We start from the raw sequence: 27,567 nt of genomic DNA on the forward strand, positions 1-27,567 counted from the left end.
ACCAGTGTGTGTTTCACTATGGCAGAAGGGATAAACAAACAGACGGCGACGGGCAGCGGAGCGGCGGTTAACGGCGTCTCTCCGGTTTAGTGAGTGACTGAAAAACACCGGAGGGAGCGAGGAGGGTTCCCCTGAAAACGGAGTGGACACACACACACACACACACACACACACACACACACACACACACACACACACACACACACACACACACACACACACACACACACACACAGATGCCTGTCAGCGCCATGAAAGCAGTTCGGGTCGTTCCGTGAACACCTCAGCTGGATCAGCCGGTGACACCGAGACGAACCGAGACGAACCGTTACTCGGTTATTTATTTATTTGTATTTATTTTTTTGTGTGGTTTTAACGGTTTTCCGAGGACACCTCTAACCCCTCGCGCGGCCGGTCGGGTAAAACGACACCGTTATTAATTATTTCGTCTTCTACATTTTCGGGTTTTTTTGTTGTTGTTTTTTTTTTGTTTTTTTTTAAGTCGAGTTGGAAGAAGAAGAAAAAACCCGTAAAGATGTTGACGGGATCTAAAACCACGTTCAAAGTGAGACAGATGCTCCCCGACATCAAGGTAAGAACTGACGCTAACCAGCACCGCTGACACTGTTTCACACTACAAACCCGGTCTCACCCATTTTAATCATTTATTATTATTATTTTAATCTTCTCATAAACACCTGGTTTTTTTGAGGGGAAACGTGGTTCTGCATAGTTTTGCTTTTTCTGTCTTTTTATTATTATTTTTTAAATAATATCTTCATGTGTTTGTGGTTTTGCCACTCTGATAAGAAAGAGCACGTAGTTGAATGATGGTTTGAGATAATAATCAACTTTATTTGTCAAGCAGCTTTCCGACAAAGAAATGCGGCTCGAAGTGCTTCAAGGAACATTTAAACAATAGATAGAAAACAAGACCAGATGCTGTGAGATGTTTGTTTCATCTTTTCTCGGCGCTGGAACTCATCAGAACTTCTTAGAGGTTTTGATTTAAGAAAAAAATAAACACAGGAAGCAGTCATGATCGCAGGAAACAGGGCCATCGTTCACCGGGCCATCGTTCACCGGACCATCGTTCACCGGGCCGGGCCATCGTTCACCGGGCCATCGTTCACCGGGTCATCGTTCACCGGGCCATCGTTCACCGGGCCATCGTTCACCGGACCATCGTTCACCGGGCCGGGCCATCGTTCACCGGGTCATCGTTCACCGGGCCATCGTTCACCGGGCCATCGTTCACCGGGCCATCGTTCACCGGGTCATCGTTCACCGGGTCATCGTTCACCGGGCCATCGTTCACCGGGTCATCGTTCACCGGGTCATCGTTCACCGGGCCATCGTTCACCGGGTCATCGTTCACCGGGTCATCGTTCACCGGGCCATCGTTCACCGGGCCATCGTTCACCGGACCATCGTTCACCGGGTCATCGTTTAATGGGCCACAGGACCATCGTTCACCGGGTCATCGTTTAATGGGCCACAGGGCCATCGTTCACCGGGTCATCGTTCACCGGGCCATCGTTCACCGGGCCGGGCCATCGTTCACCGGGCTATCGTTCACCGGGCCATCGTTCACCGGGTCATCGTTCACCGGGCCATCGTTCACCGGGTCATCGTTCACCGGGTCATCGTTCACCGGGTCATCGTTCACCGGACCATCGTTCACCGGGCCATCGTTCACCGGGTCATCGTTCACCGGACCATCGTTCACCGGGTTATCGTTCACCGGGCTGCCGGGCCGGGCCATCGTTCACCGGGCCATCGTTCACCGGGTTATCGTTCACCGGGCTGCCGGGCCGGGCCATCGTTCACCGGGCCATCGTTCACCGGCCGGGCCATCGTTCACCGGGCCATCGTTCACCAGGCCGGGCCATCGTTCACCGGGCCATCGTTCACCGGGCCAGGCCATCGTTCACCGGGCCATCGTTCACCGTGCCATCGTTCACCGGGCCAGGCCATCGTTCACCGGGCTGCCGGGCCGGGCCGTCGTTCACCGGGCCATCGTTCACCGGGCCGGGATATTAAAACATCAGCCAGGTCGTCTCCATCTGCAGCGCCACCAAGAGGAACCTTTAGTGTACAGCTGCCGTTTCCTTCAGTGTGGGTTAAACAGGGAAGCTGCATAATTACAGGAGATGTCCAATCTCTGGTTCCGGCCTGATTAAAGGTCAGTGAGTCAGAGTTTCATTTTGGGATTAAATGATGCTCTTTTTTTAGTCCGTCCCGTCGCTACAACGAAGTTCCTCGACACGCCGAAGCTTAAATCCTCCTGCTGCTGCGTTTCAGATGATCGATGAGGAGGCTCGGCCTTTAATCGGCCCCCCGGGAGGACTGAGGGCTGGAAGGACTCGGGACGGGGCGATGTCCTGAATATGTCCAGAACCAGAACCGACTCTCCGTCTTTGTGTTGCCTGACTTTTTCTTTTTTTTCTCTGTCTGGTTGTTTTCAGCAGCCGCAGGGGAAAATGGTAACAGATGCTTCTTTGCTTCACCCTCGGGGGCGAGGCTTACAATGTGTAGATTGGGGGGGGGGTGCTGCTGCTGCTGTGCTACTGCACAACATCTGGCATCTGGCTGTCGCCATGGAGACAACGGTTGGATGGGTCCAGGACTTTCTTTTGAATTTGATTTCCTCAGATTCAGATTCTCATGTGAAGGCTGTGAGCTTGAGATATGATGGAGTCGTAGTGGGACGGGTGGAGGAGACCAGGGGGGAGGAGGCCAGGGGGGATGATATGAGATAGGGTGGAGGAGACGAGGTCAGGTGGAGGAGACGAGGGGGAAGGAGACGAGGTCAGGTGGAGGAGACGAGGGGGAGGAGACGAGGCCGCCCACTCACTCCTCTGGTTCCCCTCCACCAGCATGTGTTGAGACTGAATCCAGTCCAGCGCTCATTTCTGACCAGATGGTTTTGCAGTTTTTAGTTTTTTTCTCCAATTGATTCTTCTTCTTCTTCTTCTTCTTCTTCTTCTTCTTCTTCTTCTTCTTCTTCTTCTTCTTCTTCTTCTTCTTCTTCTATCTTCAATCTTCAATCTTCAGTTTCTCAAATCTGAAATCTTCAAGTTGCTTTTGTTTGCACGCCCAAAAAACAAATCCAAAGAGAGATAGTTTATAATCACACGAGGTCACGAAGCAGCAAATCCTCACATTACAGAAGCTTTGAAACGTTCTGGATTTCTGCCCCCCCCCCCCCCCCCCCCCCGGCCCAGTTCACTATATCTGCATCTCCCGGCCTTTGAAGCATGAAAGGAGCGAGCAGCACAAAGCTGAACAGAAGCAGAAATGCCAGCGGAGGTTTCGTCTGAGCGCCATTCAGACGGGGCTGAAGATCCGAGGCCGATATCACCCGACCCGCCCCCCGCCCCCCAGGACCGGGACGTACCCGTCCACCACACCCGCCCCCCCGGGAGCGGGACGTCCCCGTCCACCACCCGGACAACAAAAGGCTCTCTTCTTAACACCGGGGCAGATTTATGGTCTCTGCCGGGAGGCTGCATCGACATGGCGTTCGCTGATAATTAAACCAGCAGCGCGTGGGGGGGGTGGGGGTGTGTGTGGGGGGGTGGGGGGTTAGTGTGTGCTTTTGGTCATTTCACTGTAACATGGTTTTGTAGCGTCTCTTTCACACTCGGCGAACATACCGGTTCCTTCTTTCCAACACGGGTACGACGGTAAAATAAAAGCTGTTTTTCCACAACGCTCCGCTTCGTAGCCGCGACGGCGACCGTTGAGGTTTCGAAGTGTCTAATTAGTGGACTGATGTAATTCCTCCATTTTATTACTCATTTTATTACTCATTTTATTACTCATTTTGTTTCCGTGTAAATACAGTGATTGAGGCTAAAGTCCTTCTATGGAAAACAAACAGTTTCATTTGGCTTCATTTGACCTTTGAACCCTCCTGCTATAAACATGACGTGAGGTTTCACGATGAAACGTCACAACAGGCTGCAGCAGAGAAATTAGGTTAAAAGATGGATATTCGTGGCGATGCAGCACATTTCACATTAAATATTAACCAGAAGAATTCCCAATTCATGAAACATTGATTTATTACTTTATTCTCTATTTCACAACCGGTTACTGTGATTCCTGTTCGTTCTCTTGTTTTTCTTTGCGCAGTATTTTGGTTCACTTCCACCGCTGATCACTACTGAAGGCAGGTTTTTGTTCTTTTTTGTTTTGCCTTGTTTTCTCTCTCGGTGTATAAATATATTTAAATGTCGGGTCTCATGTTTCATGTGAGGAAATGAAACGCACAACACGAACGAAGCGTCGGCAGCGAAACGCTAGAAGCTGATGTGGATCTTCAGAGCGCCGAGCTCAGCATTATTCAGGAGGAGCAGCTTCCACTGAACACTCGGATCGGTTCGTGTTAAGAAGAGATGCAAACATTTACATTTGGGTTTTTTGGGATGTGGCAAAGATATCAGTTATTCAGTAACTCTGAACATCATGTTCTGGGGTCTCGTCTCTGCAGATGTTTGAGGTGGCAGCGTTTAGAGAGGTAGAAACAAGATCTTATCACACCATAAAGGGTTTAATTTAGTCTAAGGGGTTTAATTTAGTCTAAAGGGTTTAATTTAGTCTAAAGGGTTTTAATTTAGTCTAAAGAGTTTTAATTTAGTCTAAAGGGGTTTTAATTTAGTCTAAGGGGTTTAATTTAGTCTAAAGGGGTTTTAATTTAGTCTAAGGGGTTTTAATTTAGTCTAAGGGGTTTTAATTTAGTCTAAAGGGGTTTAATTTAGTCTAAAGGGTTTTAATTTAGTCTAAAGAGTTTTAATTTAGTCTAAAGGGGTTTTAATTTAGTCTAAAGGGTTTTAATTTAGTCTAAAGGGGTTTAATTTAGTCTGGAGGGTTTTAATTTAGTCTAAAGGGGTTTTAATTTAGTCTAAGGGGTTTTAATTTAGTCTAAAGGGGTTTAATTTAGTCTGGAGGGGTTTTAATTTAGTCTAAAGGGTTTAATTTAGTCTAAGGGGTTTAATTTAGTCTAAAGGGGTTTAATTTAGTCTAAAGGGTTTTAATTTAGTCTAAAGGGTTTAATTTAGTCTAAGGGGTTTAATTTACTCTAAAGGGTTTTAATTTAGTCTAAAGAGTTTTAATTTAGTCTAAAGGGTTTTATTTAGTCTAAAGGGGTAGTGGTATAGTGGTATAGTGATAGTGGTTTAGTGAGATAGTGGTATAGTGAGATAGTGATATAATGATATAGTGAGATAGTGGTATAGTGAGATAGTGATATGATATAGTGGTATAGTGATAGTGGTTTAGTGAGATAGTGGTTTAGTGATAAAGTGGTATAGTGAGATAGTGATATAATGAGATAGTGGTATAGTGGGTTAGTGAGATAGTGAGATAGTGGGTTAGTGATATAGTGAGATAGTGGTATAATGATATAGTGAGATAGTGGTATAATGATATAATGAGATAGTGGTATAGTGAGATAGTGATATGATATAGTGGTATAGTGGTATAGTGAGATAGTGGGTTAGTGAGATAGTGGTATAGTGATATAGTGATAGTGGTTTAGTGATATTGTGAGATAGTGGGTTAGTGAGATAGTGATATAATGATATAGTGAGATAGTGGTATAACGATATAATGAGATAGTGGTATAGTGATATAGTGATATGATACAGTGGTATAGTGGTATAGTGATAGTGGTTTAGTGAGATAGTGGTTTAGTGATATAGTGATATGATACAGTGGTATAGTGGTATAGTGATAGTGGTTTAGTGAGATAGTGGTTTAGTGATATAGTGGTATAGTGAGATAGTGGGTTAGTGAGATAGTGGGTTAGTGATATAGTGAGATAGTGGGTTAGTGAGATAGTGAGATAGTGATATAATGATATAGTGAGATAGTGGTATAATGATATAGTGAGATAGTGGTATAGTGATATAGTGATATGATATAGTGGTATAGTGATAGTGATTTAGTGATATAGTGGTATAGTGAGATAGTGGGTTAGTGATATTGTGAGATAGTGGGTTAGTGAGATAGTGAGATAGTGAGATAGTGGGTTAGTGAGATAGTGAGATAGTGGGTTAGTGAGATAGTGAGATAGTGGTGGGGACTCAGCAGCCACACAATGAAATCAGAAGTGAACAGTCAGCAGAAACACGGCCCTGGAAATGTGGTTTCTGAGTGCTGTGTGACTCAGAGACTCGAGGCTCCGCCCACTCCGGTCCGCTGGGTCTTTAAGTTTGTGCCTCGACGTGATCTGATGCTCCTTTTCCTCATCTTACTTCTGAAGTGAAGGTGAACTTCCTGCAATTCACATTTTAGTTTTTGCTTTATGGTCTGTTATTTTCAGTTGTTTGCCAGTTGAAGCGAGAGCCTGCAGCTCAGACGCACATTTATGACTTATGAAATGAATAACTAAACTAGATTTGAGTCTCTTTTGTCGGACTTGAGAGGAATTCAGCTGCGGCTTGTCTGAGAGACAGCACGGCAGCACCGACCATGTTAAAGCCAGATGGAGAAAAAAAAGAAGAAATTAAACAATGCTCTGGCTGAAACTCAGACTTGTAAAATATTTTAGTGTCCTGCCTCATAATCCAAAAAAAACTTGTTTTTCTCAGTGGGTTTGCGAACAGAAATCTTTCTGCCTCTTAATTTGGTCTCTAAAAGTGCTGAAACTGTGATCTTGTTTTGGAATAAACACAGCAGAAAAAAAAAATCCCTCCAGGCTTATTTCAGACTTTATTGTTTTTATAATCATTTTTAAAGCAACAGCTTTTTTTCCTTGGTTTTTATTTCGTTTTTAAAGACTTTAAAAAGTCACATATCTAGATATTTCCCAGATATCTCACTGCTGGAACAACCAGACTATGAAGAAGTGTGATTTTACAACCTTTTCAGGGAGCAAAGCTTCTCTTTGTTAAATGTTTTTTTTAAAGAGCTCCGGCTTCTCTAACGTGGCGTTCTCTCAGACATCGTTAACTTAAAGGCCTTTTCTTTTCTTTTTTCTCTGTTTCTCCACTATTTTAAAGCTGGTTTTCCACCTGTGTAATCACACCGCTGCAGACCTCGGCATATTATGGGATTTCAAGCCGATAAATGTAAATGGACTTCACAGAGGGGGGGGGGGGATTCAGTAGTAGAGTTAAGTGGAAGCATATGTGCTGGAGAGCCCTGTTGTAGAAAACCTCTGCAGCGTTGAATCATGACTGAAGTTTGATTATCAGACAGAAAGTAAAGAAGGAGGAGGAAACCCAAACGGAGACGTGGAAACCAAGAATCCCAGAAGAACCGGCGCGATCGTTTTTCTCGGCGTTTGTTTCTCGGTCTTTTGTAAACGAGTCAAGAGTTTGATGAGAGAAGAAGGCGTGGCCGTAATCTGAATATAACGAAGCTGTTTAGTTGGCATGTGGACGGCCGGCGTTACACAGGACACGGTTACTCTTTACTCACTACAACACAACTTTACATTCTCAAACACAAAGTTATTTCTCATTTGCTTTCTAAAGGGAATTAGATGAAGAGATGGATTCAGGTCAGGAGCTGCTAACTGACCACAAAAGATCAGAAATCAGGGTTTCTGTCCAAAAGTAAAATCACTAAATACACAAGATATAACACGGTGGTGTTTTGATATTTGATAACTTTCTGCTGACGATGAACGAGTGACGATGTCTGCTGTGTTTCTGTTGAAGGAGAGGATGCTGAGTCAGACCGGGGTGAACGCACGGAGTCGAGACGTGTTCGGGCTGCGCTGTCTGCCAGGTGAGATTATCAGGTCGTGTGTGTGTGTGTGTGTGTGTGTGTGTGTGTGTGTGTGTGTGTGTGTGTGTGTGTGTGTGTGTGTGTGTGTAAAGATGTCTGAATACATAAAAGATATCGTAGTTGTTAACAAATCAACACATTTTCTTGCTTTAAGCAGTGATTCAAGCTGATATAACAAAAACAAGTTGGAACTGAACATCGTGAATAACAAACTCTCAATTCAGATCAGATTTATTTGGCCTGATAACTCTGAAAAAGAACCTGCAGCGTATTTCCTCCTCCATCATATCGTAACGACGTCGTCGTACCCGGAGAGAAGACGTCCCTCACTTCTGGTTCCTGCAGTTTCTAACAGCCTCCAAAGTTTGGGTTCGGGAGGCTTCTCTTGCTTTCAGGATTTGGCCTTAAACTTAATATTTTTATTAAGTTAGAGGTCTCTGAATGAGTCTCTGTGTGCCGATTTCACACTTAAGATTCAATTTGAACCAAAATCCAAAGCAGACGACGGTGCTGTGCGTCGTCAGGTGTTGTTATTCATCGTGTACCTTCTTGATTACACTTTATTTAATAAAAAATTTTAAAAAAAAAGACTATTGTAGTAAAAAAAAAAGCTGAGATTCTGCAGGATGAAGCATCACCGGCACTTTGATTAAGCTGCGACTCCGTTTGTTTATATATCAGCTGTTTTTACAAGATTAGGATCCTCCAGGTGTGAATCCTCTTCTACATGCTGGCATCACACAATTCAGCCCGACGGCACACAAGAGGGGAAGAGTGGCAGCAGACAGGAGATAACACTCACTACACAGCAGATTAAATGTGTGTGTGTGTGTGTGTGTGTGTGTGTGTGTGTGTGTGTGTGTGTGTGTGTGTGTGTGTGTGTGTGTGTGTGTGTGTGTGTGTGTGTGTGTGTGTGTGTGTGTGTGAGGATGCTTCCTGTACCGTTTGAAGGTTTTTCATTTTTTAATCTTCTTCGTGATGAATCTGGAGTTTTATTGAGATGCAGTTAGTAGGAGACTGTTCTTCCACTGACTTTACACACACACACACACACACACACACACACACACACACACACACACACACACACACACACACACACACTTCCTTCCTTATGTTCCTTCAGTTAGTCGGTCCTAATTTGTTTTCCAGCAGTGTGTTTTCATCAAATACTTTCCAGACTCTGCAAGTGGCCCACAACAGTCACACACACACACACACACACACACACACACACACACACACACACACACACACACACACACACACACACACACACACACACACACACACACACACACACACACAGACTTCTATTCTTAGCGGTCCACATTTCTCTGTAAAGTGTTTACGGCACATTGTTCCCTCCCTGCTGGCGTTGAGCGTCCTCCTCATCTCACTGTTCTCTGAACCTTCATTCCAGCCAGATTAGAAACACAGCTGGTCACAAGAAGCCGTCTTACATTAAGACAGATGTGCACCAGCAGCACCGTCCTGTTCACGATCCTCCTTCTCTTCTTCTTCTCTTTTTTGTTTTGCTTTCTCCCGTGTGCTGAAATGATTGTAAATGTCTCGCGTCTTTCACGAGCGGCTTCAGATTTCAGTCGGAGAGAATCGTTCGCTCTCCGCGGAGGACGTGTTGAGACAATTTGTGAGAACAAGTTCACTTTCAGACACAAAGGAGGCGAGTCGGTGTGAAAGGGCTCACGTTGCACCTGCAAACTCTCTCTTCTCCACCCCCTCCCTCCCTCCGCCCTCCCTCCCTCCCTCCTCCGCCCCATCCAGGTAGACACTCTGCAGGAGGACGGCTCATTGATCAGTGATGCTGTCAAAAAAAGTGCCTGAAACGTTTGCGGTCTGAAACGCCGACGAGCGTTCTGGGTCAAAGAATCAGAAATATGCGTGCAGCAGTCGTCCCGTCCCGTCAGTAGTTAACGGGAGCGCCGGCGCTCTCACGTGACACCGGGGGACACAGGACCTCAGAAACCGAGCCGGGCCGCGGGAGGGCGAACGGGTCAGGACGGCTCCAGCAGCCATAGGGTGGATCATGTCCCGTTTCAATGCTTGCGAGTGGGAGGGGGGGGGGGGGGGGAGTTATACTGTCCAGTCACACACAATGCCAAGAGGCCAGGACCCCCTTCAGAGCCACTTCACAGTCCCCCTTTCTCTCCACGGTCTAATGTTACCGAGGGATTTACGGCCTGTCAATCAGCCTCATGCCTCGCTGAGTGATGGACAAGAGACCGCCGCCTCCATATTTGTAGACTTGGGTTTCCATCTTGACACCGAAAACGGTTTTAAATTCTCTCGTTACTTCGGGTGGATGTTTTAAAGGTCCCACGTTTGACACTTTGCTGGTGTTTTTTTATTTGCAGTCTCAATACCAAACGGCCTCCGTTTAGTTTTACACCTCTGTTGTTGTTAAAATGAATATTATATCACATGGAGGTCTGAGAGGTCTTTGTGGGGAAGACTCCCGACATTGAGGACTTTATTTATTTATTTTTTTCTCCCTCTCGCTCATGGGGATATTTTCTTCTCGGTCAGTACAATGCTTCTGTTTCCATAGATTGAAACTATTCCTGGTGCTTCCTCTTCCTCCCTGCGAGCCGAGGAGGGCAGGAACCTTTTGGCTCCGCACGCGTCTGCAGCTGAAAACGAGGAACAAATGTGGATGAAAACAAATAAAAAGTGGAGGCTGAGAGCGTTCGGCTCGGATGTCCGTCAGCCGTGTTTTCTCAGGCCGAGCCTTCGTATCTCCATGTGGAGGAAAAGTCCTGCGTATGTTGATCCCGGTTCTGCCGGGCGGTCGGGTTCCTGAGATCTTATTGTTCAAAGATAACGCTGCTTTTTTTCCCCTTTTGCTCCTCCGCTGGTCAAAAACTCCAACCGAGCGTTTTATTTGTTGAGCTGCTGTCAGATGCTGATTTAGCTGCAATCTGAGGAAACAGAAAATGCAGAATAATATTTGTCTGCTTCATGACACGTTTACTCGGGATGGGGCATGAATTTTAAATAGTCAAATAGTCATTATGATATAAATAAATCCATTAGGGCGTGCGACTATCGTTCTTCCGTATTTATTTTACCGGCGCCTGGTTGTAATGTGTTCCTCCTTTCAGAAGGTGGCGGTAAAGAGCTGTCTGACAGCCGCCATTGAACAACATAAGGAGAAGAAGAACGCGTTGCTTTCAGGCTTTGCAGGTTCAGGGCGAATATCGGATTAATAATCTAATAGTTACCAATTTCAAATAGTCCTTTTGCTTAATATGCCCATCACCAACCTGTAATGTGTCTTTTCGTTAGTTTGAAGTGGCTGACTCAGCAAATACCCCCAAACCTCTAATAACGACAGTCTAATTTGTTATTTTCATGAGTTAGAGGAGCTGCAGGTGCAGTACTACTGTTTTCCAGCGTAGCTGCAGGGAGAACATAAAAGACTTTACTGGATTACAGACCATAAACACCTTCGTCCATCCGGCTGACCCACGCTGCGATGAATCACCTGCTTTCACAACGTGTTTAAACCTCCAGACGGAGAGTGCGAACAGGACGGCGGGCTCTTCCTTCCTCCTGTCGGCTCTGCAGGAATGTTTTTTTGGGCTCGGCTGCACCCGGGGCGACGCTAACGACGAGGCACGCTAAACCACAGCTCCTCTTTAACAGACGCCTAACAAAGGCTCCCTTGTGTTGCCGAGTGTCCTAAATCTCTGTCGCCGCCTCGTGTGCTCAGGTTTAATCCATTCAAGTCCGGCCTTGTTTTTTTTTTAAATTATTATTTATTTTTTTTAACGTGTGGTTTTTAAATGCGTGAGTATATTCATTAAAACCTGCTCGAAGGTTTTAAACTCCTCCGGTGAAATCAGAGAAATGATCTGCTTCTCCCTCACGGAGTAAACATGTGGAGAAATGGCCCGTTTCCTGTTTGTGCGTCGTTACATCCCCCAAAACATCCATTGAGCTGAGGGCGAGCAGCTGAGAAAGACTGCTGTCATCTTTAATTTAAGGGCCGTGCTCGTTCCTTCCACATGTTCACTGGAGGAATTCTGCCGTTTCCTCACTGTTTATTTTTATTTCTTTTCTTTTTTTTTTCTTTTTTTTACCAGAGGAACCAGAAAGTCTTTTTTTTTGTTTGTTTGTTTTTTTTTGTGCCCTTTATTTTTATTTTTATTTTTAAACATTTGCCTCGTCATGTGTCCGCCCAAACACTCCCGTTGTCGCGGACAAAAAAAGACCATTTTCCACCACGTCCAACCCAAATCCTGGACTCTGTTGCCATGGAAACCCACAGTCTAGCTGGCAGAGGCTTTTGTATTCCAGCGGGAGACTGTTATAAATGTGCTGCCTCACTGCTCTCTGTGTGTGTGTGTGTGTGTGTGTGTGTGTGTGTGTGTGTGTGTGTGTGTGTGTGTGTGTGTGTGTGTGTGTGTGTGTGTGTGTGAAATAGTTGTTCCCTTTTTTTTCTCTGAGAGTGTTTGTGCACATCTGTGTTTGTGTGTTAAGAGATTATTTTGGGGGAAAGTTTTGTTTTTGGAAGCCTTGTGCTGGAATTTCAGAAGCTTCTTCAACTCTCCCTCCAACCAAAGATGAAGATCCATCACGGCTTCACAAATAACGTACATGTTTCATCAGATATCACCAACGTTGAAGGAATGCTTCATTTTCTCTGAAGTTATTTCTGAAAATGCAGAAATAAAGAGATTTAATCTACATTAGATCATGTGAATTATCACCTCCTGCCCGTTACTGAATGAACAGCGCTATTAGCTCGGCTCTCATTGGTCTTTGATTATAATATAGATGACAGGTTATTAAATGATTCCCAAATAATCCAAAGGGATTAGATTTCTAAATCTTTGCTCCTGAGCAAACAGCTGGATTGATTATGAATCCTCAATTTAGAACAGATTTGAATCTACTCGTCAGTTCAATGTTCATATTTTCTAATTTATTATTATTTATGTATTTTTCCCAATAACTTTTATTTATGTGTATTATCTACACTGTGTACTTTTAAGTTATTTTACTTTATATTTTTCCCTTTTCACCCTTGTTAAAATGGGAACATCATGTCAACTTTAATTTGGTCATTTATTTAGTATTTAGTTAAAAAAACAAATCTGTCTGATGTAACTCGGGACAAACGGAGTCGCCTCCATCTTTAAAGTTTCTTTGTTGACTCGCAACAATTCGAGGACATGCGTTGTTGTTTGAGGATGTTGTCACGCCCACGTGCAGCCGCCTGCTCTCTGTCATGCTGCTGTTGGTCTGTCTCTGCACTTCCTGTTATGTGTCCTCTCCAGAAACACACACACACACACACACACACACACACACACACACACACACACACACACACACACACACACACACACACACACTCACACTCACACTCACACACACTCACTCTGTCAGTCACTGCTTACTCAAGTCACTCTCAGTGGTCTGAAGCTTGTTTAAAACGGTGTATCACCCACGGAAACTTGTGTAATCTGTTGTCCCCCCCCCCCCCTGTCCTCTCCAGGTGAGTGTGTCCTCCAGAGAGCTGTGATGGTGAGGAAGAAGCTCACCGCCAGGGAAGGGAGAGGTTGGCTGTCCGGGACCCTCTTCTGCACCCACTTCAGAGTGGCCTTCGTGCCCCAGGACAGTCCCAAACTGGACGTGAGTCTCTTTTCTCTCTCTCTCTCTCTCTCTCTCTCTCTCTCTCTCTCTCTCTCTCTCTCTCTCTCTCTCTCTCTCTCTCTCTCTCTCTCACACACATTTTTTTTTTTACAAACATAAATAATGCAAAATAAATTGGGAATATTTATTGAATGACCTTGGTGATGCAGGACAACGCCGACCCGGTGCTTCTAGGAGATCACGACGTGGCTTTGGCGTCGATAGAGAAGGTTGTCGTTGGTAAGTGAAACCTCGCGCTCACCTTTTTACTCAGAGATCAGCATAAGTATTTTTAAATTAATGCCATGAATTAACCGATGTCATTTTTCTTCATACTAATGATGCCACAGCTGGTACAGTGATCTGATCCCTAGTAACCCAAACTTCACACTAAGTTCTGGTTTTAACATTAAATTGGATTCAAAAGGGGCTTTAAAAGTGAATATATGAACGCAAACATGCTGCATGTACAAAATAAGAAGTTTAAAATCTTCTTTTTTTACAATGTGCAGGTTAATTAACACCAAAATACTTCTGCTAGTCTGTGCTTTGTCTGTTTAATATTTAATTCTGTTGCAGTGGGCCCGAACAGGACCAAGCTGGTGACCCCGAACTCATCGCTGAAGTTCACCCCAGAGGAGCTGGTGCTTTACTGTCGGGACATGCGAGTCATCTGCTTCCTGTTCGACCGCCTCACCCCGGACGCGCAGGTCATAGAGGTGCGTCCCATCGTTTCATTGGCTGCTCTGACTCTGCGGTGCCTCGGCGCTGAAAGCAGACGATCATGTTCACTGTGGTTTTCCCGTCTCAGATGACCTACACCATCGCCAAGACCTACCAGCCTCCCAAGCCGGGCTCCGTCCTCTCCTTCCAGAACGCTGCTCTCGGGAGCGTCGGTGAGTCGGTGAACGTGTTCGACCGTCTTCTGACTTCCTGTCAGTCGGGTCCGAAGCTCTGTGGCTCTCTGAGGACGCACGAGGACAGTTTATTAAAGCTCGTGTTTTACATTTATATGTATATATAACGTCATTAATTGGCACACCCTCAAGTATTATTGCGATGATGCAACAAGTTGCCAACTATATAGAATATGTTTTCATATTATGGAGCAATTCACTCTCAAAATATAAAACCTTTTTGTTAGCATGATCTCTGTTTCCATGGCAACACACGGGGTATGACTAACAACTGGAAAACAATCCGTCACGTCAGTAGTCTCATACGTATGTCATGTTTACCACTCCAGGAAGTAGTCCGACCCTTAGCAACCACCCTAGCAACAGAGAGGATTTCTAGTCTCCAACTGAATAAATACAGAACATAGAAACACTAAACTGATCAGCTAGCTCAGTCTGGTTGGAACAAAGATATCTGGTGAACAAAGATATCTGATGAACAAAGATATCTGATGAACAAAGATATCTGATGAACAAAGATATCTGATGAAGAAAGATATCTGATGAACAAAGATATCTGATGAACTAAGATATCTGATGAACTAAGATATCTGATGAACAAAGATATCTGATGAACAAAGATATCTGATGAACAAAGATATCTGAAGAACAAAGATATCTGATGAAGAAAGATATCTGTGATGTCATGATGATTTGACCACGTTTCAAATGTACAGTTGACCAATCAGATCTCTGAGTTCATACTTGTTGTATAATCAGTAATCTAAAGTGTTCATCACAATCTGTCCATCATCCTGTTTTGTTTTTTTCATGCATATTTTAACTAATGAATATTCATGAACATCACAGCTCAGTTAAAGTGAGAAAAAAAAAACGAGTCTGAAACACGGATGTGTTAGTCATGTGCTGCACTTCAAAGTTTCCTCCTCTCATCTCCAGAGACAAAATGTACCCAGAACCGTGATCACAGTTTGTCATCTTTGCCACAACTTCAGCTCAAAGTCGGTCCTTTATCTTTGTTCCTGTCTATTTTGTCGTAGCATCCGAATGTGATGCAGCAACTCTTAAAACACGATGACTTCTGTGCAGGATGTTAATGTCAAACAAAGCTCACATCCTCTCTGATTGGCCAGATTAGAAACATCCTCTTCTGTGATGATGCAATAAAAATAACTGTCTTTGAAACTGTAAGTGAGAAAATCTCTGCCGTCTGTGACGTCGCCCACTTTTTTCATTGACTGCCGTTCTGAGGTCTCGAGTCGCCATCTTGTTTTAGTTTTTTCGAGCCAGAAGTAACCATATTTGGAAAAGAGGGTGGAGCTAGTGAAGGGTGAATCTGACCTCAAGACACTATGTCCCGCCCACTTTGACCTGATCGCACACCAGGCATGTCAATCAAACCAGACACGCCCCCAAACATACCTCACTTTGAGGACTAATATTAAAAACAAATTATTGACTTTGTATTTCATGACAGTTGATGCTTTTTCGAATGGGAGTCTATTGGAGTCAGAATTTTTTTGGGCGCCAGCCCCTAGTGGCCATCAGTGGTGTTGCACTTTAAGGCTCTTATGCATTGGCTTCACTTTTCAGACCCGGAGACGACGTCCACTTTTATACACAGTCAATGTTTCAAACAGACGCTCACAAAAGGTTTCATCTTCACAGTGATTGAAAGGCTCAGTTTGGGAAAGATGAAACTTCCTAAATTAAATGTATAATTGAACTATCAGAGTAGCAATCCGTTTTTGTATTTTTATGGCAACTCTTCAGCTATAAAAGCAAATAAACCACAATTCACATCACTGACAAAACAATGATGCCCCGTTTACAGTTATTCCCTCTCCATTCACGCAACCATATAGAGAAACATGAGCCTGTGTGTACGATACGTTATGTTAAAGCTATGCCAGGCCGACCAGGCTGCAGATGATTGTCAGCTCTTGGATAAATAATGCAAGGCCCCCCTCCTCCCCCCCCGAAACAAGTCGTTAGGTGACCTCCGGTTCAACTCTGCCCCGGGGGTCAAGTGTGTCCGGTGTGCGGTCAGTGCTGTCTGCTCTGAGTATCCGACAATTTCACAGCGAAAAAAATCAATAGAATAACACGTCACAGTCAGTCAGTTATTCTCTCTCTGGCTGCATCTATAGAATATCATTAAATGAGGTTGCAGTGTTTATTACAAGCCTTTTAAATTCAGTGTCACATCTTTAAATGGTTTGTTTTGTCCAGTCAGCCATCCAGATCTTAAATATATGGAGTTAGCAATAATATCAAAGAGAGACAACATCAGAAAAGCTGGAAACAGAATTTTTCAAATTTTTATAATCATCTTTGCTGCAAAATGATCTCAACAGTTCAATCATTCCTCCACAGTAGCTGCTTTAAATACCACAGCTGAATGCATTCTGTAATGATCCAAACTTTCATTTGAAGTGCTTGAATCACTTTCCACCTCCAGAGATGAAGCAGTTTCTAAGCAACCGTCGCCGAGACGCCCACATGAACTGGTTCGAGTCGGCCTCGGACTGGGAGCAGGAGCTGGAGAGGTGCGGAGCCGCGAGCTGGAGGGTGAGCTCCGTCAACGACCGCTTCGAAATGTCCACCAGGTAAACTCAGCAGGTTGCGTTGGATCGGTTCCTCCTCGCCCGCAGCGTCCATAATCAATGAAATGTTGCTGTGCCATATTAAATCAGCAGAAACACACATTTCAGGAGTTCTTGAATACATTTCCTCGCGAGTCTTTGACAAAAAGAATGTTATTCGAGAAGCAAATCCAAGGATGAAATCATATAAAAGACCCAGAGAATCGCACTCTGAAAGCTCCATGGATGTGTTGTGTATGTTCTTATTATGAAATGATTAACTATTTGTACTCAGGTCAATAAAACCTTCTTCTCTGGTTCCTTTCAGCCTGTCGAGGTTCATCGTGGTTCCACAGAAGGTTTTAGACACCGAGCTGAAAAAAAGTTTCGCCCACTTCAACGAAGGTCGAATCCCTGTGAGTGTTCTCGGTGCTTTCATTTAAATCACCAGCGTTCATATTCAGACTGATTCATCTATTCAAAGGGAAACTCAGAGCCTCGATTTACTGCGTTCGTAATCTCTGATGGCGTTTGCTTTAAAGCGCCGCTGCTTCAGAATAAACTACATTTATGTGTAAATATTTCAGAAAACACTCTTTTCTTCCTTCGTGTTTACTTTCGAAACAATTGTAAAAAAGAAAAAGAAAAGGCCTCCTTCTTCCCTGATTGTACATTATGTAGCACGACAGAAGGACCTCTCAGCTACAGCCATGTATTATATGTGCGTTCTCCCTGCTTATTAACATTCCTCTGACGCAGATCAGAAGATGAACACAGACCACAGCCAGCTTCTTCTTTTCCAGCGTGGAACGTGTTATTAAAGAGGATGAAACTGTGTTTGGTGTGTTGCAGCGCTGGTGTTGGCGACATCCCCGAGGCAGCGATCTGCTGCGGATGGCCAGCTTCCAGAACAACATCTACCACGAGAAGGACGACATCAGGTGTGTGTGTGTGTGTGTGTGTGTGTGTGTGTGTGTGTGTGTGTGTGTGTGTGTGTGTGTGTGTGTGTGTGTGTGTGTGTGTGTGTGTGTGTGTGTGCGTGTGTACACATTAGCATTTGACCACCCATACTTCAGTCTGGGCTGCAGGGTGTCACGGTCGCTCTCTCACGCGGCAAATCACGGCTTCCAGTTAACTAATAACAGGTTGGTTGTTCAGATTTAAAGCTTTTCATGTGTAAACAAATCTCTAAATCGAGAGTCTGTTTCTGGGAACTCGGCGTCCCTTTAACAGAAAATAGACTTGATGTGCACATAGTTTATTAAATCAGTTACATTTCAGGATCATATTTTTCAAACTATTTACCTTTTCTTTTAGCTGAGCTACAAAGGTAACTATTTTTACCGCCGACCTCCTCTCTGAGTCTGAGTCACCTTTTGGCTTCAGTCGATTTTCCTCCTCCTGCAGAGAACACACACATCGGAGTGTTTTGAAGTTGTCTGAACACAGGAAGCAAATCAGACCAGCAGCAGCCCACAGGATTAAAACTGCAGCTTCTTACAGAAACAGAATCATGCAGCAATAATCAGCTTTTACCTTTTTTATATTGAATGAGAAACTTCGATCATCACCATCGACGGGTCGTTTGCTGCTCTGTCTTTTATTTTCCTCCCATGTAAAACATTTGATCTTCACTGTGGGGAAATATTAGTCTGCTATAACTGTTCTCAGAGAAGTGACCATATTTGGACGATCTGGGGGCGGAGCCAGCGGTGGAAACCTGACAATACTACGTCCCGCCCACCGATAGCTGTAACCTGACTGCACCACAGGCCTGTCAATCAAACAGACACGCCCCCCAAAACCAGGTCTTCTTGAATCTTCTTTTCTAATGAATGAGGGATTATTTTCAGATGGACCTCCAGAAAACTAATAAGAAGGAGTGACTTTAGCTAACAACACCGAGATAACTGATGGACACATTTTATTCACTTTGGATTTGATGAGAGAAGTTGAATGGGAGTCTATGGAGCCTCAAGGCACTTTGAGTTTATATACCTGGAAGCTCCGAACACTTTTTATCCGCAGTCTGTGATCCGTCCACGTTTATCAGCGTGCTAACAGCAGCATGCGGTGCTCTGCAGGAACCTGGAGATGGTCCTGTTCGGCTGCCAGTCCTCTCTGTGTGTGGTGGTGGAGCTGGGCGAGGAGCTGCCCTCGCCGGCCGACATCCAGCTGGCTCACAGCCGCCTGCGCGCCCTTTGTTTAGGAGGTGAGAGAAGACACGAACACACATCCACACCTCCGCAAATATGTATTCACACAGCACGCACAAAAAAAACAAGAGCACGCAGAGGGTTGTGACGAAAGGAGCGTCCACATCTGAGGGTTAAAGTTACAGCATGTGTTGACATCATGTTTCCTCACATCATAAATGTGCCGCTGATCCAAACGGGCTTCGTGAGACTCTTTATCGAGGTTTTTTGTCGTGTGAGCGCAGGCAGCACATTCCTCGGCTGAGACGACAAAACCTGCGGTCGTCCGCGGCTGAAACGCTGACCTATCTCACACGCACACACACGCACACACACACACACACACACGCACACACGCACACACACGCACACGCACACCCACACACACACACGCGCGCGCACACACAAACAAACACAAACAATGTGTAGAGGTCACTGGTTATCGCGGTTCACACAGTCATCAGCTGTGTTTTGTCTCCTGTGAGAGTTTCACAGCTCGTCTCATAAAAAACACTCGTGTTTGGTTTGTTGAGTTTGTGGTTTTTACTCATTTCAGATTTATATGGATGATTCATTTGTTTCGTGTTTTTTCTTTTGACATTAAAATGGTTTGTAAATGTGGAACTTTGCTCCGTTTTATTGTTTGCTTTGCAGATATCTCCACATCTGTGTCAGTGCCTGATGACAAATGGTTGTCCACCCTGGAAGGGACCCACTGGCTCGACTACACCAGGTAACATGACGTCCTGTCGGACGTCCTGTCGGAGCGTCACGTTCTTCCTACTCGTGACTTCTGTTATTTCTAAACTTGTGTCTGCTCAGCAATTCAAAGAACTGCGATCAGTGTCCTTAAAAAAACTGTGTGTGTGTGTGTGTGTGTGTGTGTGTGTGTGTGTGTGTGTGTGTGTGTGTGTGTGTGTGTGTGTGCAGGTCGTGCCTGAGGAAAGCCTGTGAGGTCGCCTGCCTGCTCCGCGGCGGTCACCTGACCGTGGCGCTGCAAGGTGAGTCACGTGACGCCCGACCCCGGCTCGTATTATTGGATCCATCCATTATTCACAGCGCCTCCGTCTCATTAATGCCACATTAGGGCTTTTACCTTGAAGGAGTCGGACCGACGACACCGCCACACTCCACCGAGCCTACAAGCACAATAGAGCCTCCGTCCTAACACGCTTTTAAAGGACACGATTACAATATCTCAGTAGGTCAGAGGTCAGCTGTTGGTTTGTTCTACGTCAGATGTGTTATTCTATGATGACGTGGTGTCAGCGTGTTGTTGTGCGATTCTCTTCTTAAAAACGAGAGCTTCACCTCCGCCCACCTGCGCGCTCGCGGGAGGAAAGTGCCGAGTGGTTGTTTTTGTCGCGGACTCTTGAGGTGTCAGCTGATCACCAGCTGGCCGTGAGTCGGATCAGGTGACGGATGTGTAAACCCAAACACGCTCGCGAGGGTGACCTCGGCGTCTGTCTGGGATCTCCTGTTTGTCTCGAGTCTTTCACGTCACCTCCAGAGGTCTCTGAAGCTTCGTTAGCCTCCAGCGAGCCGCGTCTCTAAAAGTGATTAAAGTGACTCGTTTCCCAGACAGTCGGCCGCTGTTGATTTCTGATTATCTGGTTTAGCGACACGCCGTCACTCAAACTGCTCGTTTGAGGTTTCACTTCGCTGCTGCTGTTTGACTTTCTCCGGCAAACTTCTCTGACGTCATCGGTTTTGGCTCAAAGACGCCGCTGCAGATCTGAGACCGACTCCATCAGCAGAAAAACGACCCGCTGCAGAAAAGAGTCGCAGCACGAAGACTTTCGAGGTTTCTCTCTGCTGTTCTCTCATTGGCGGTTTCTTCCTCTCTGTTTTGTATTCAGAGGAATAAGAGAGAAATTAAATGTTGGTTGTTCATAAAAGATTTGTGTTTCCCTCCAGTGCTCTAAAACTCACAAGTCTGGGGTGTGGTAATGAAAATGAAGTGACTCGTCATATATTATAAGAGATGTCAAACTCTCAGTCAGATTTAACACTCGCTGCAAACAGGCAGCATGAATTTATGAATATTATTCATGAGTTGAAAGAACTACAGAGTTGGTTCACTGAACATCTGATGTGGTGTGAACATTCAAACAGTCAAACTTTATTTGTTCCAGTTCAGGATTAACAAAAGGAGCGATGGATGAAAGAAAGAAAGAAGACAAAATAAATACATTAAATCAAAAGTCAGCATTAACAAGTCGCTGAATGAGGAAGTAAATAAGTAAACATCAGGGTCTGACGTCAGAATACAGACACGTAGGAAACATAAAGCACACGTGGAATATTAAACAAATAAAATGAAACAACAGGTGGAATTAAAGGTTCATTGTTTGTTTGGAGGGAAAAGAGGCCGTGCAGGCTAAAAGGGGCGGAGTCATATAGCGCCCACGTGTCAGGTGAGGTTCTTTTAGTGTATGAATTATGAAACTAAATGCCGGCAGTAACGAGCTCTTTATTTGTGTTTCGCCGCCACAGAGGTGGAGGACCGGGACCTGAGCTGCGTGGTGTCCAGCCTGGTGCAGGTGATGTGTGACCCCCACTGCCGGACCCAGCCGGGCTTCCAGGGCCTGGTGCAGAAGGAGTGGGTGATGGCCGGCCACCGCTTCTGCAGCCGCGTCAACTACCACCGCGACAACGACAAGGAGGAGGTGAGAGGTCAAAGGTCATGAGTTTGACACCGGAGCGGCAGGCTGGTGTCTGATGGCCGGCGACGGTGTCCTCCTCCTCCTCCTCCTCCTCCTCCTCCGACACTTCACTGAATACCGAACCGACAACAAAATGTCACTGCAGCATGTTGCAGTTTAAAGTGTCAATCAGGACTTATTTCATTTCATGTTTTATTTATTCCGCTCATTATAATGCAACAAAATTCTCCAGAAAAATATTAACAAAACAAAAAAAAGCGATTCACAATCTTCTTCACACATCCGGTGACTGAAAACGGTTGCTCCATCCATTTTCCACCGCTCCTCCGGGGTCGGGTCGCCATGGCAGCAGGTTAAATCAAAGTCAGCCCAGATGTCTCTCTCTCCTCCAACGTTTCCCGACTCCTCCCGGGGGATCCCGAGGCCCTCCCAGATCAGACCAATGTTTCACCCCTCCAGCATGTTGTGGGTCTGCTCTCCGGTCTCCCACCAGCTGGACGTGTCCACAAAAAACCCTCCAAAGGAAGACAGCCGGGAGGAATCCTGATCAGATGAAGACATGAGGCAGCAGCATCTCCGAGCTCCCTCCAGGAATCTCATTTCAGCCGCTCGTATCCTCCATCTCAGATGAAGGTCAGAACGAAGGTCGACCGGTCGATCGAAGGTTCTGCTTCCTGGCCCCGCCCCCTTTTCACAGAAACGCCTCACAAATCCACCTTTAAAATCAACTTGTCAGCAGTTGACCTCATAACCGCCTGAAACCGATGATCCAACAATCACACGCAGGTCGTGCAGTGATTGGTCGAATGTTTGGAGGAGACATGAAGGACGATTTGTTTTAACTTCTATCTCAAACTTTTCTTTATTTGTACCAAAGAAGTCGATGCTGTTATTCACATTTTAATGTTTCAGCTCCTTCGCTGTGATACGACCGTCTTCATTCTTTCTCCTCCACCTCTCCCTCCACCTCCACCTGTCCTCCACCTCTCCCTCCACCTGTCCCTCCACCTGTCCTCCACCTCTCCCTCCACCTGTCCTCCACCTCTCCCTCCACCTGTCCTCCACCTCTCCCTCCACCTCCACCTCCACCTGTCCTCCACCTCTCCCTCCACCTCCACCTCCACCTGTCCTCCACCTCTCCCTCCCTCCAGGCTCCGATCTTCCTGCTCTTCCTGGACTGCGTCTGGCAGCTGTGGTCTCAGTATCCGTCTCGCTTCCAGCTGACGGAGGACTTCCTGTTGGCGCTCCACGACAGCATCCACCTGCCGCTCTTCTCCAGCTTCCTGGCGAACTGCCAGCGAGAGCGATGCAAACGCTCGCAGGTACCGAACACGAGGAACAGCTGAGAGGAACCTTCATCACACTCTACAGTCACTAACTGTTCACCTGTTTCTGGATCCGTGCATGAAAACAAGACTTCAGAACAGAAGTTTCTGACCCGGTTTCTTCCTCCACCCAGAACCTCGGCCAGTCCTACACCCCCGTCAACGGCTGGAGAGACACGCTGCATCCCGACTCTTCCTCGGATCCCTCCGACCCCCCTCTGCCCGCCGTGTGGGACTGGGCCCTGCAGTACAGCAAACCCAAACAGGACCGCTTCACCCAGCCCGTCCCCCCGACCCCCCCGCTGCAACCGCTGCTCAACGGCAACCTCAACACCAACCCGGACACACACCGGGTAGGTGGTGCGGCTTCCTTCACGTGGTGCAACACGCCCTCTGGTGGCCAACACGGGACGTCTCGTCAGCTGATACCTGAAAGTCTCAGTAGAGCTGAAAAACAATGGTGCGTTCAGGGCAGCTGGGACGTGGGAAAGTTCTGATTTGGGAACGTCTGACTTCCCAGTTGAGAGTGTTTATATGACAACAACAAAGGCAACATCTGGGAAATGTCACCGTCGTTGTCTCTCAGTTTAGTAATTAGTATTGTTTATTAAAATGACCTAAATTATCCACAAGGTGACTTATATTTGAGTTGAACGTTTGTATTTCTACTTTTCACCACAAACGTGTCGACCGACTTCTCTGAGCTCTCAAAAACGTTCCCAGTTCAACAGACGTTCTGGTGTTTTTTTTTTTCCCAGTCTGAGCTGTGAACTTTCCCACTTTCACAGCTGCTCATGAACGCACCAAAAAGCTGGTGTTTGCAGCTTCTGGCTGGTCAGTTAATTATAATTATATCATCAAGCGACAGAGATGATCAGAGACAGATATCAGATTGGATTCTAGAATGCAGCTGATTTTTCACACATATATCTATATATATCTATATATAAGTATATAGATATATATAGATATATAGGTACAGATTAACAGTTTAATGAGCGTCAGCATCAGTTTGTTGCTAGTAAATTGTCTGATCTCAGTAAACTGTCATCCTTCAGTGCACAGCGCCCCCTCGTGGTCATAAAACACATTGAATTCACTCTGACCTCTTTGCATCCCGTTGACCATCAGCTGACGTGTTTCTCCTCTTTGGTAGATGAGTGCAAATCAGAGACATAAACAAGTGAAGTCAATATGTTTGAACAAAAACCTGCAGAACCACCATCAAGTTATTCTGAGTTATTCTGCTCCTCCTGAAAGTGTTTTTGTCCGACTGGATCTTCACCTTTGTGCCCCCTCAGCTGACCGACACCATCCCCGGCTCCGTGTTCCTGCTCTCTCGCGGCACCTTCTCCTGTCCGGCCAACCTGCTGCCGTGGCGCAGCGGCAGCGGCAGCTCGGGCGTCTACAAGAAGAGCCACCGGAGGGCGCCGTCCTCCGAGAACGTGCCGGGCCTGGAGAGGCTGCTGAAGGCCTGGGCGCTGAGCGAGTTCCCCCAGAGCCTCACCTCCACCTCTGGACCTCAAGGACCGCTGGACCCCTACGAGCCCTTACTGCCCCTCCTGATGGGGCCCTGCATGGGCCTGTGGAGGGAGTGCTACCTGCGGGGGGCGCTGCACGCTCAGGTATGTGGAGCTTCCTGTACGATTAGTTAGAGCTTGTTATGAATTTCAGGATATCTTCTTTCACTTGAAGCAGTTTTTTTTTCTAACTTAAATATCCACAAATGTAAAAGGAAAGTTTTCACTTAAATCTGAGAGCCATTTAAAGGGGAAATGAGTTTACATTTAAAGTAACGGAAAATACTCTACGTTAAGGGTGCATGAATTATGATGAATTCATGCATTAATACCTCATAAATCATCAGCAAGTAGCACGAGTTCAAAGTCTAAAGAACAACAGGTGAATTGAAGCATTAACTGAGGTGATTACATCATCGTTGATTATGATTTATCCAACGTGATCGATGTTTGGGCCAGTTTTTGCGCCGGCTCATTTTCATGCAGGTTACTATGGTTACGATGAATAGGACACAAACATAATAACTCAGACATCATAGTAGTTAAAAAAAAAACATGTCTTCTAACGCTTCGTTAGTGATGACGTCATGATGTGATCTCTGTTGCAGACTTTGGTGCAGAGGTCCAAAATGGAGTCATGTTTAATAAATCCTAATCAATGATGATGTAATCGCCTCAGTTAGTGATGTAATTCACGTGTTCATTGAGACTTTGAACTCGTGTGACTCCCCGATGAATCCTTAATGATTAATTCACCCTGACAATAACTTGGGTATGATTGACTGAAGCAGACGTACGAATATGAAGTATTAAAATCGAGAAGCGTCGGAGGTCTCGTCTGAATATTTCCGGCGTCTAAATGTCACCTTCATGAATGTTTTGTGAAACTCGATAGTTTCCGTCCCGTCGCGGCTGCAGCTTCGGCAGACGACCTCTGTGATGTGCAGATTCACAAGTCGATCGATAACGTCCCGATACGGACGCGGTGCAGCTTCCGTGATGTCCGTCCCACAGCGTTACCATGGAGACGTTAAGAGTAGATGGGGGCCGTGTGGGCGGGCGCAGTCGTCTATTTTCAGGAAGCTGTAGAGGAAATCAGATCTAACCGTTTATAGATCTCCTCTTCGTGTTTCACCTTCTTCTCCTCTGATGTGATCTGTTCGTTCAGAACGTCAGTTATTAAAACCTTTAGGATAAAAAAGTAAATCTGAGTTGACACCGAGACCTTTAATATGTCCGTCCTCAGGCCTTCTCCCACCCGTTCTCCGCCAACCACCCCCACCCGGTGGAGCGGCTCGCCCGCGAGGTGCTGCAGCTCCGGGACAAGCTGGCGCAGGCGTCCACCGCCGGCGAGAGTTCCACGCCACCCGCCGTGACGGCGGAGCCGCGGCGGCCCGACGCCAACCTGAACCAGAACACCAACAACGGCGGCACCTTCCTCTTCCCGGCGGCGCCGAGGTCTCAGGGGACGGCGGCGCCCAAAGCGGCCCCGCCTCCTACCTCCACCAACCAGCACACCTCCCGGGCCCCGCCCCCTGGCTCCGCCCCACCGTCCAGGCCCGCCCACAAGGACGCCGGCGGCAGCAACAAGCACACCTTCCTGTTCGGGCACTCGTCGGCGAGCGAGGCTCGACCCGAGCAGCGCTACTACCCTCCGCCCAACAACGCCAAGCTGCCCAAGAGCAACGGGCCCTCGCTGCCTTCCTGAGGCTCCGCCCCCCCCTCCTCCTTACTGTTCCCATCAGCCCCCACGACCAGGTACCGCATCGCCCGCCACGGCGAGACACGTACGTATCCTTCGGCGGTGTCACGACCCGAGGACGTAACCACGTGACATGAAACGATCGGCGCAAGAGATGCCGACTCGGCATCTTATCGTCTGTACTGTATTTAAAACACAATGTGACAACCGCTTTTGTATATTTGTTTAAATCCTCCAGTTTAATTATCTAACAGCAAAGAAAAAAAAGACACAAAAGGGCTGAAGATGCTGGACAATGACAGCACACCTCGTCGTCCTTCCAGGAAGAGAGGACGCTTTGTATTCTTAGCTTCTTCTCCACAGACACCGGACCGGGTGGAGATAACGCTGTCGGGAGGCGCCGGTACCGACCTCTGACCTGTGTGACGAGCTTTTTATATTTTATCTTTATTTTCTCCTGCCGACGTCCAAAAACACATCTTACATCATCGTTGAGCATCTTTTCTTGTTCGTGGTGATCCGCTGCGACCGCCGACTCCAGCGAGGAATTTAGGACACGGATCTATTTGTGGCGCCGCTCTGCTCTCGTATCTCGAGCGCTCGTAATCACGCAGCAGCTCCAGGCCTCCGGAGGCCGACGGCGTTCCCACCGTTTTATCAGATCAGTGAGATTCTTCTGACCAAAGTATTATCTGAAAGTGTTTCCGCCGTGTTTAAAGCTTCCTTCCACCCGTTGTGTTTTCATTAATATGCAGCCAGCGTTCAGGTGGAGGACTCGGACGTGTTCACAAGTATTCTGCTCTGCACCTTTAAATCCAAACGGGTTGTCGTCGGCACGCCGTTGGATGAATCCACCAGAAAAGGTTTCCTCTTTTCTTTTTTTTTTCGGTGTGTCAGACGTCGACCTTCTCTCATGTCAAAAAGGTACCTCACTTGATAGCACTATGAATTATTAAACTCTTGTAAATATTCATATCAGCTACCGTTTCAGAGCTTTTCCAGGTGTGATGCCAACGTCCGCTCGTCTTCCGTGGAATAAACAATCACGTCTCGTGGAAAAATAATAACCGACCCCGAGCTCACACCTGCCGCTCCGCATCCTCGTAGGCTTCTTTTTTTGGTACGAATGTCACTTACAATTTTGCCAGATGTACATATATTGTGTTTTTTTTTTTGTATTAGCATGTTTTGATCCTGATAAATAAATAAAACTAAAAAAAATGTCTTTCACATCTCACAAACTTTATTTTTTA

The 27,567-nt window shown here is 46.1% G+C and overlaps 2 protein-coding genes across 5 annotated transcripts in view; both read left to right on the plus strand.

Annotated features, from left to right (window-relative positions):
- mtmr11 (myotubularin related protein 11) lies at positions 1-26,415 on the plus strand. The gene is made up of 17 exons (XM_069715061.1): positions 1-592; positions 7,674-7,743; positions 13,268-13,404; positions 13,575-13,644; positions 13,984-14,123; positions 14,216-14,300; positions 16,783-16,930; positions 17,235-17,322; positions 17,759-17,847; positions 18,991-19,118; positions 19,756-19,834; positions 20,032-20,102; positions 21,598-21,770; positions 22,919-23,089; positions 23,227-23,445; positions 24,394-24,717; positions 25,859-26,415. Exons 1-17 carry the CDS (start codon positions 536-538, stop codon positions 26,318-26,320), a joined length of 2,511 nt encoding a protein of 836 aa, XP_069571162.1. The 5' UTR covers positions 1-535; the 3' UTR covers positions 26,321-26,415.
- Positions 1-27,567, plus strand: part of otud7b (OTU deubiquitinase 7B) — a 167,327-nt gene that overhangs the window by 32,903 nt on the left and 106,857 nt on the right. The window lies entirely within an intron of this gene.

Source organism: Brachyistius frenatus, unplaced genomic scaffold, assembly GCF_029030835.1.
Source record: "Brachyistius frenatus isolate BFR_SWC_R1_liver_20210118 unplaced genomic scaffold, ASM2903083v1 Contig_137, whole genome shotgun sequence".
NCBI lineage: Eukaryota > Metazoa > Chordata > Actinopteri > Embiotocidae > Brachyistius > Brachyistius frenatus.

What these genes read in the sequence shown, in the direction of transcription:
- mtmr11 (XM_069715061.1), top strand. Translation starts at nt 536, where the DNA reads ATGTTGACGGGATCTAAAACCACGTTCAAAGTGAGACAGATGCTCCCC. An exon ending in CACGAGAAGGACGACATCAG is followed by an intron (nt 17,848 to 18,990) that starts GTGTGTGTGTGT and finishes GGTGCTCTGCAG; the next exon opens with GAACCTGGAGATGGTCCTGT. An exon ending in CCTGACCGTGGCGCTGCAAG is followed by an intron (nt 20,103 to 21,597) that starts GTGAGTCACGTG and finishes TCGCCGCCACAG; the next exon opens with AGGTGGAGGACCGGGACCTG.